This window comes from Corylus avellana, chromosome 2 (genome assembly GCF_965113065.1).
Source record: "Corylus avellana chromosome 2, dhCorAvel1.hap1.2, whole genome shotgun sequence".
NCBI lineage: Eukaryota > Viridiplantae > Streptophyta > Magnoliopsida > Fagales > Betulaceae > Corylus > Corylus avellana.
In genome coordinates this window covers 25,972,186-25,981,927 of record NC_142491.1, presented here as the reverse complement: position 1 = coordinate 25,981,927, position 9,742 = coordinate 25,972,186, and the positions used below count along the sequence as shown (strand labels likewise).

The following is a 9,742-nucleotide window of genomic DNA, read 5'->3' as shown; positions in this document are numbered from 1 at the left end:
GGTAAAATGACAATTTTACCTCTCTAAAAAACACTAGCGAAATATTCTCCATTTAAATGAAATGAAGATGATTCAATTCCCATGAAGATGATCCATCGAAAAATAACATGACAACATATTTAAATAATACGATACTATTAAATACAACGAAACAAAATCTCGTATGTTCCCAAAGGTAAAGTCATCCATATTCTTTCGCAAGTCTTGATTAACCGTCATGATGAGACGAAGGTTAGAATTAGGCACCGTTCAATCTTCCGCCCAAAAGCCCTAAGCCCCTTTTTTGGGGATTACATTGGGTGTTGGCCAAAGGGGGGCTTTTTCATTGAAATCTTCTCTTGCTTCACCCCACCTTTCAGGGTTCCAGACACCATCTTCATGGCATTAACTCATTATCAGTTGACGTCAAATTATGCATTTTGTAATAAATGGAATGAACATTAAAAGTTACCCACTACCAAGTGGACATAAAGACTGAAGCAACATTGTTCGGCATTGATGATCAAATCAAAAACAACTCCTGATACTAACAAATCTGAGGGCCAAAATACAGTGCGGCGGTACCATAATAATTCCCACACTCTTTAGATACATGTGCACTAATCTGTTTTCTACAAGATTGGATACAGGCCATATAAGAGAAGAGAAACAAATTCATCCTAGAAACTCAAAAATCCATCAAGGCCGAAAGAAAGATGACAAAATAATAATAACATACCAAGAAACTACCCGCCAAAAGGCACGTAAACAGCTATCGAATGCAAAATAGTTGATTCAAGCAAACTATAAAGAGGGATGGGATGACTTCAAACACTACTGATCAGCATTATCGGCCGGGGGACTGGTGTTACCTGTCTCTTGCCTGACTGTTTCAGCACCCCTCCTATTGGTATCATCAACATCCAGTACATCATCCATCATGTCATCCTCACCAACATTGATATCTTCCACATCATCCTCATCATCTTCACTGTTGTTTCCACCAGGGATCTTTCTTTTCTTGGGACCATGCTCAAGCCTGTGGGTATCCAATTCTTTGTCCATTGTTTCCTGTAAGTTCAACAGATCATTATTTGCTTTCCTTGTTTTTCTTGCATTTTGCCATTTCTCCAAATCCTTTTCAACATTGGCAACATACTGCTCCTGAGTCTGTTTCTGATATTCAGACAGTTCCTCCCTCCTGGCAGCCTTCCACTCTAGAAATGTCTGATAGTACAAATTTGTAAGAGATGGGCGGACAAGTGCAAAATATTTCACATGAATTCATATATAACCAATATAAGTTTCAGTTCAAACTCTGATTCTGCCTTCACCCCTTCCCTATGGTTTTGCATATTGCCATTATTTCACCTTCACAAGGTCAATTCCCTAATAGCATCATTAAGGTCTATGACCCTGGGCAGGGATGTAAAAGAGCCAAGATGACTGAGCATATGGATGCTGAGACTTTGCTCAATCAAATTTGAAAAACTGCTGAATCTTGACGAAAATTTTAAATTAGGTTTTGGATATCCTGATTTAGATCTGCTCCTGAGCTTCATTAGAAGTTTGACAATTGCTCAACTTGCTCACTATGGTCAAATAGATCTAAGCTCCAGCAACACTCAAGTCAAAGACAATGTTCAACTTTATTACCTTCTTTTAATAACCTAAGGTTTAAGCCCATGAAATTAATAAGATTTGAGCTCAAGTGTGAGCCCTCTACTGAGTTGAGCTGCATTATTTCCCAACCTTGGCTAGGAAAATTGACAACCTGAAAATTTGCTCAGCTCAGATTATTTGTGTATGAGGGAGCCTCTAGAAGTGGAAAGTTTTATAGCTCAACTCAAATGCAGAGCACAATTTTATTAGGAGTGGCAAAACAAAACCATCCACGCAAATAAAGTATACACTAAATTCAATATTTTGGAAATACAACTGATTAACATTCAATAAACAATGAATAAAAAAAAAAAAAAAAAGTTTTCATTTCTTTCCAATAACTTTCAGTAAATAAGGAGAGCAATGGAAAAATGTTGAGAAAAGAAGTATTGGACTTGCCTATGGCAACAGATAAAGATTCCAACAATATTATCAAAAGGAATAGGACAATGTAAAGCTAGCCCCTGAGGCATGGATTGTGGATGCATAACTTTCTGTTCTGTTGTGATGGACAGAAGTACACTCACATAGTTGCAAAACGCGGGGGGGGTGGGTGGGGGGGAGAGAGAGAGCTACAGACAGAAGACATACCTATAAGGAGTTTAATATCACAATAGGTAAACAATTGGGTCAGGTTTGGGTATCCAAGGATCTCAAACCAAAACTGGTCCCCAAATCTGATTGGGTTTTCATAATTGTTTCCCCCAAACCCATCCCACATCTTAGTCGGGTTTCCTAAACCCAACCTACTAACATGAAGCATTTGGAGAGAAAGAAATCAATGTCTTTTCGAGGACCACAAATCTAATGTGCTTCAACTAAAATTCTCCTTCTTGAGTGCCCTCTTAGATTGAGCTGCAACTTTTTTCCTAATTTCTCTTCCTCTAATCTTGTAGATCTTGTTGACTTTGTAGATTTTCGACCCAATAAGGTGGTTGCTTCTCTTGTATACTTTTCATATGCGTGAGCTTTTCTTTCTAATAAATAATTATTCATAATATATATATATATATATATATTTTAAGTTTCATAATATATATGGTGGAAATTTCAACTTAAACTGGTGCAAAAGGAAAATCATCATCTAACTTTTCAAACATTCAGCTTCTTCTGAAATATCAGGGCAATTAAATGACCTTTAATTCAAAATGTTGGCCCCATTTGTTGATATTCCTCAATTAAAGACCCCCTATCACCAGAGAAGTGTTACAAGGGACTAACCTGTTCTTTACGCTGCTGAAACAAGGTTTCATCTTCTTCTAAAGGTTTGTTGGGTAAAAAATATATTGGAGGCTCTGCCTTGGTTCTGGAAAAAACACATCCCATAACCAATCAGTATTAATTGGAAAATAAAGCATAAAAGAATTCTGTCATTCTACCTAAATCATGCAATGAACAGGAAACATCCGCTAATCAAAATGCTTCAACACTACCATCCACATGAACAGAAACTTATCTTCGTCTCAATAAAATGTGAATATGGACACTTTTGGACCAAAATTAAAAATAACCTGCAGCAGAAAAAGAGTACAGAAAGATTTCATTAGTGCTAGGGCTCTCAACTGTCAAGAAGGGTAGCATACAAATAAGATTTGTACTTAGAAAGAATATTGGCATGGTATATTGTTATCTGAAGAAAATGCACCTTATAAAATTGCTAAGTTTTTTATGGTGCTCACTCCACCGAAGAAACAGCAATTCCAACTTCTTTTCTTCTGTCTTGGCAGCAACGCGTGCCCTGAGAGTCTGATGAAAATAAAGACACAAGAAAAAGATAATGAGTAAGGACAATTTTAAGAAAATATCATTTCAAGGTCTCACCAACAAAGGTGCAACAACTAAGTTTTGATAAACAACAAACCAGATCTCTTCTCCTCTTTTCTGCAATTTGCTCACGCTCTTGTTGCCTCAGCCTCTCACTTTCTTCACGTGCTCGTTGCTCGGCCTGAAAAATATTAGAGGCATTACGTATCATAATAGTCTCATTGTTAAATTCAAGATGAGAATAGGCCTATTGTTCAAAGAACTTGTGGGCAAAATAGCCATATCTGAATTCCTCAGTCATTGTGCAATTATCATAATTCACTTTAAATGCTTGTTCTCAACAAGATTAATATTCCAGTCATAGTGCAATTATCATAATTCACATTAAATCCTTGTTCTCAACAAAATTAATATAGTGATAGAACCTATGAGTCCTTAAATACACTCACTCTTTGTAGAGAATTAGACCTTCTCATGTACGCCTCCGTTACTGACAGTTGCGTATCTTCTTTCCTGAATTTCTGGATCACAATTTCCAAAAATTGGTAAATATGAGCACCAATAAATCAGGAACACAACAACACAAGCTTCAATGGATAATATAAAGCGGAGATGTCTGCTCATGAAACAAATTTCAGCAGAAGCAACACTAGAGCATTTTTTCTGATACCAACACGTCATGATTCTTGAAAATTCAGACAAAAACTAATTCAAAGTAACTCCTCAAAGCATCACTAATCACCCCTTGAATGTAAAAATCCCTCACACATCTAAAATTTGAAACCTATCTCAATGTGAAATCAAATCTATTGAGACCAACTAGGCAAAAACCACCACTACTTAGCAACTTTTGAAAAATATATGAAAATATTGTAATGCAAAGCCTAATTGCAACACTAGAACGGTGCATTTATCCATTCTAAATAACCAATTTCCTTCTAGATTCTTGAATAGCTCTCTTGGATTAAAACAGATCTTTTATCTCCTCTACAGTTTGTGGTTGTCATGGAAGCTTTGAGTAGAATGCTATCCACCACAGGATAGGGGTTTCTTATCATGTTTTTCAATGGGGTCGAGGAATAATGATGAGCTCTGTGTTTGATCTTTCATTTGTGAATTATTTGTTTAGGGAAATGGTGTTCAATCGTGCCCTATTAGGGAAATGGTTGTGGCGCTATGGAACAGATAGAGTTACTTGGTGGAGGGCTGTGGTGGATGCGAAATTTGAAAGTCTTGGGGGAGGATGGTGCTCCTTGGAGCCGGGTGGACCTTTGGGGGTGGGGTTATGGAAGAACATTAGGAAAGGGTGGGACACTTTCAAAGGGTTTACACGATTTGAAGTAGGGGATGGGACTAAGGTGCGCTTCTGGCATGATTTGTGGTGTGGTGATACGGCTTTCAAGACAGCTTTTCCAGGCTTATTCAGCATTGCTTGTGCTAAGGACGCCTCAGTTGCGGAGCATTTGGAGGTGTTGGGTAGCTCTAACTAGTGGAATGTTAGTTTTTCTAGAGAGGCTCATGATTGGAAGGTGAATGTTTTGGCCTCTTTTTTTCAAGTGTTACATTCTGCTCAAGTGAGGCGAGGGTGTGACGATAGGTTGTGGTGGAACTCTTCCAAAGGAGGCCGTTTCAAGGTTAAGCTCCTTTACGCTTCCTTGGCTTGTTCTGAAGGGCGAGGATTCCCTTGGAAGAGTGTGTGGCGAACACAAACTCCCCCGAGGGCGAGTTTTTTTGTGTGGTTGGCGACTTTGGGCAAAATTCTGACCGTAGATAACCTCAGGCAGCGATAGGTGATTATGACGAACAGGTGTTATATGTGCAAGAGTGAGAAGACGGTGGACCATCTTCTCATTCATTGCGAGGTTGCGTATGCTTTGTGGAGTACCTTTTCTGGTCGGTTTGGGTTGTCTTGGGTGATGCCGAGACGGGTCTCGGATTTACTCGCCTGTTGGTGGTCTTCGAGGAGGAGAGGGAGTGCTGTGGTTTGGAAAATGGTACCTACTTGCTTTTTTTGGTGTTTATGGAGGGAAATGAATAATAGGTGCTTTGAGGATTTGGAGGGGGCATGGGAAGACATACTAGCCTCTTGCTTTCATACTTTGTATCTATGGACCGTTGTGCATATCTTTCCGGTGTCGATCAGTTATGATGATTTTCTTGTTCGTTTTTTTCCTTCTAGTTAGGTGATCCTGTTGTATATTCCCAGTGTACTTTGGGGCGCCTTTACGCTTTTAATAAAACAGTTTATTACTTAACAAAAAAATTTGTGAATGATACCTTGATATTTTCTAGGGCAAATCCCGATCATCTCCATCATCTACATTGTCTTTTCTTATGTTTTGAAGTTGTACATATCTAAATCAAAGTTAATCCATGTTGGCGCTGTGGATGCGTTGGACGTTTGGCTTGTATCCTTGATTGTAGGATGTCCTCTTTGCCTATGAATTATTTGAATCTTCCTTTGGAAGCTTCGTACAAGGCTAAATTAAATCTATATGGGATGGTATTGTTGAAAAAATGAAAAGTCATTTGGCTAGTTGGAAAAGGCTTTATTTGTTTGAGGATGGCAGGGCACTTTTTCCAATCTTCCTACTTATTATCAGTCACTTTTCCCCATTCTTGTAGGTGATGCTAATCAGATTGGAAAAAGAAAAAAAAAAAAAATAGAGGGATTTTTGTGGGGTAGAGTTGGTGTCGAGTTCAAATTTCGTTTAGTTAGGTAGTCTAAAATTTGTTCTCCAATTTGCTTTAATGGTTTAGGGGTTGCAAATCTGATTTAGCTCAACCAAACTCTCTTAGGGAAATAGTTATGACGTTATGCCAAGTAGATAAAGGCTTGTGGAGATCAGTGGTGGAAACCAAATCTGATTGCATGAGGGGAGGATGGTGTTGCAATGAAGTTGTTAGGCCCTTTGGAATGGGAGTGTGGAAAAACATTAGAAGAGGGTGGGGAGTTTTTTTTTAGATTTGTCATATATGAGGTGGGAGACAAGTCTAAGATTAAGGTTTTGGCTTGATTTGTGGTGTGAGAATCATCCCCTTAAGGCAATTTTCCGGAATTGTTTAGTATCACTCGCTGTAAAGAGGCTTGGGTGGCAGATCATATGTGGTTTCTAACTTCAATCTTCAGTGGGAAATTTCCTTTATTAGATAAGTGCATGATTGGGAGGTGGACTTGGTCGCTTTGTTCTTTGATCTTTTTATTCTCTCATGTTGAGACAAGGTGGCCAAGATAAAATTGTTGAATCCCTTCCAAAAGGTAAACATTTCAGATCATATCCTTTTATCACGAACTTTGATTTCATGCTAAGTTCACATTTCCTTTGAAAAGTATTCGGAAAAATAAGGCTCCATCAAGAGTGGCGTTCTTTGTGTGGATTGCAACACGAAGGAGAATTTTAACTTTGGCTAACCTGAGAAAGTGACACATTATAGTGGTATATTGGCAATGCATGTGCAAGAGTAGGGAGATGATCATCTTCTTCTCCATTGTTCTAGTAATGAGAGACTTGTGGGTTTCCATCTTCTGTCTTTTCGGGGTAGAACAGGTCATGCCTAGAAGGGTGATGGAGTTGTTGGCTAGCTGGAGAATTCAATTGGAAAGCTTGGAAGATGGCTCATTTGTGCTTAATGTGGTGCATTTGAAGAGAGCGAAAAGCAAGAAGCTTTGAAAATTATGAGAGAGAGTTCTGTATTGGTGTTACAAGTTGTTATGAGCAAATTTCTTCATGCTAGGATAGCGGCATACAATAGTCTTCACTTTTCTAGTTTTACTGAATTTTTGGATCTCATGTTCTCTTTCTCCCTAATTGGAGGTCTCTCTTATATACTTCTTATCTACTTTGGTTACACATTTTCTGCACTTTTTACTGAGATAGATTTACTGTAGTCGTATCTCCCAAAAAAATCATCAATAAAGATATCAAATTGTCATCTAATGAGGAATTGGAACAAGTTTGACAATCCTGATCATCCCATTAAGATATGAATGTTTTTCATTGGCACTAAGACCATTATATCATGCTCCACTCGATGTCAGCTCATCCTCCAAAGAGGATTGCCTTATTTTTCTTTCCAGCCCAACCAACTATTCCCAAAAAGAATAATTTTTCCTTCCACAGCCCCAACCACGATCATACTTTTTATATCATATAATATTCATCAATTTTTGTACCAGGTCATCTGAATTTGATTCTTCTACTTCAACTAGATATATGCTTGATAAAATGAGTCCTTTCCCAATGACAACCATTCTTTAACTCTCAAAGTTGTTAGCCTCAAGAACCCAGAACCAAAAAAAAAAATAGTTGATTATCCTTGTTCTCTACAAAAACTTGGCAAACAAAAACACATGTTTAAGGCTGTATTGTAAGGTCATGAAGCAAACTAGGAAGTAAAAAATTAACACCATAATAACAGTAACAATAAGTTCCAACCTTTAGATTGGACTAACAATGTCTTACTGTAAATCAATCAATCCAATTAAAATCTCAGTTGCTAACAAAAAAATAAACAACAATTATGCACATACCTCTAAAGTGCCCAGAAGCTGCCCCAGCATTCTTTTGTTCCTGCTAACCAATCTTGGGTCCTCATCCTTCGGCAAGACCCTTGGAACATGCTCCATTGCTGGACCTTCAGAATCCTAACAATTAAAATTAAAAAAATATAAATAAAATAAATAAATAACTAATAAATAAGAGCATTAAGACTTATAGCCCCAAACCAACTGTCCTCAAGAATACAGGAAAAACATGAAATTTACAGTATTGGCTGCTCTTTGGCTTCCATCCCTCCTAGGCCATCCACTCTGCTGCAAATTCAATGGCTCTTGTTCGCTCTGATTAACAGCACCAGCTCCAGCCATTCCGTCCCTCGTTGCATCCTGCCTCTTCACATCCTTTGCTGTTTCTGCATCCTCAGTGATCTCTCCATCCTCCAGCTTAATTTGCAAATCAAGACAAGTTCAATTAACCATTTTCTGGACAATTATGCTCTTCCAGAACAATATCAAAATGGAAAAATCATACATAAAAGCATTCTCAACTAAACCACAAAACACACAATACACATACCCACACAAAAGCTACCATACTACAAGACTCCAAAAGAAAATACCGCACCATACCAAGTTGATAGCAATTAACAACTAACCCATCTTTAATTGAGGTAGACTATCATTCATCAGAAAACCAAAACAATACAAAAAAAGAGATTACATGCATTTGAGGTTATGTCTGAAAGGAATAATAAGAAATAAGAAAAATTATCAGCTTCACAGAACGGTGACATTTCGTCATTTGAGGCGAACGATCATTTTATCAACCAAAACAATGGAACACACGCACTTAAACTGTTAGTTCCTATTCCTTTCCCTAATCTCTCATTCACCAAACAGGCGGATTATATATATAACCTATTAACAGGAATATTACTATAGCGTTAAAAATTGTAAACCAAACAGAGGATTGCAATATATACTCAGAATTGCGAAGGTTTTAGTTTTAGTACCTTGACCACCGCGGACGATAGTCGGCGTTTGGCTTGAGGTTGATCTTCCGCGTCAATCCTATCTGCCTGAAATCATTCAAAACAATAGAAAAAATAAAATAAAAGGCCAAATAAGAACCCAAAATTCAAAAGGAGAAAAACCAAGATGTAGCGGAAAGAGAAGAAATTGAATGGAGTAGGAGTACGTACGGGTCGAACGAAACCTCGCTGACGAGCTCCGTTGGAGGCGAAATTGCGAGGTCCAGCACCGGGAAAGCCTCCCCTGCGAAGTCCCCGAGGATCTCGAAGCCGCTCCGCAATCTGAAATTTGTCAAAGGAAAAACAAGAACAGAATGAGACGAGAGAGAGAGAGAGAGAGAGGGAGAGAGAAACGTAGAGCTTGAGAGAGAGAGAGAAGGTTTTGGGTGCCTGGCGTTGTTGGCGTAGGAGCTCATCGATCTCTCGACGGAGCTCCTCCTCTGTCTTCTCCGCTGCTGCTGCGGTGCTTCCCATGGAACAAACTCCTCCAATTGTTCAACAAAGCAGTGTGGGGGTACTGGGGAGAAGAAACCCTCGCAAACTATTCGCCCGGTTTTTATCCCTCAGACCTTTTAAATAAAATGGGTTTATAGAGGTCGCCTTTTCGGCATTCACGTATGTCATACCATTTTCTACATCAAATGTATTTTGTACACTATTTTATATTTTTCTTCTCTTTCTTTATTAATTTGGAGGCCACCTCTTTTTCTCTGATGTTTGGGTCAAAGAATAAAATAAAAGAGAAGAAAGTGATATTTAAGTTCCGTAAAATGATTTACAGAAAATATTTTATATATTTTTCGTTGTT

General features: G+C 38.3%; 1 protein-coding gene across 2 annotated transcripts; it reads right to left on the bottom strand.

The window, feature by feature from the left end:
- Nucleotides 1–475: 475 nt before the first annotated feature.
- On the bottom strand, nucleotides 476–9,504 carry LOC132182129 (protein-protein interaction regulator family protein). Of its 2 annotated transcripts, XM_059595335.2 has the most exons (11): nucleotides 9,325–9,504; nucleotides 9,106–9,216; nucleotides 8,917–8,982; nucleotides 8,171–8,347; nucleotides 7,937–8,050; nucleotides 3,855–3,926; nucleotides 3,503–3,586; nucleotides 3,287–3,387; nucleotides 2,863–2,947; nucleotides 1,139–1,206; nucleotides 834–1,050 (listed from the first exon to the last, which is right to left on the bottom strand). In XM_059595335.2, exons 1-11 carry the CDS (start codon nucleotides 9,406–9,408, stop codon nucleotides 918–920), a joined length of 1,095 nt encoding a protein of 364 aa, XP_059451318.1. In that variant the 5' UTR covers nucleotides 9,409–9,504; the 3' UTR covers nucleotides 834–917. The 2 variants fall into 2 exon arrangements, with proteins under 2 accessions (XP_059451315.1, XP_059451318.1); XM_059595332.1 differs by having other exon boundaries at nucleotides 476–1,206; nucleotides 9,325–9,502.
- Nucleotides 9,505–9,742: the final 238 nt, after the last annotated feature.

What these genes read in the sequence shown, in the direction of transcription:
- LOC132182129 (XM_059595332.1), bottom strand. Translation starts at nt 9,408, where the DNA reads ATGGGAAGCACCGCAGCAGCAGCGGAGAAGACAGAGGAGGAGCTCCGT. An exon ending in TCCTACGCCAACAACGCCAG is followed by an intron (nt 9,217 to 9,324) that starts GCACCCAAAACC and finishes GACAAATTTCAG; the next exon opens with ATTGCGGAGCGGCTTCGAGA. An exon ending in GGTCTAATTCTCTACAAAGA is followed by an intron (nt 3,587 to 3,854) that starts GTGAGTGTATTT and finishes AATATTTTTCAG; the next exon opens with GCCGAGCAACGAGCACGTGA.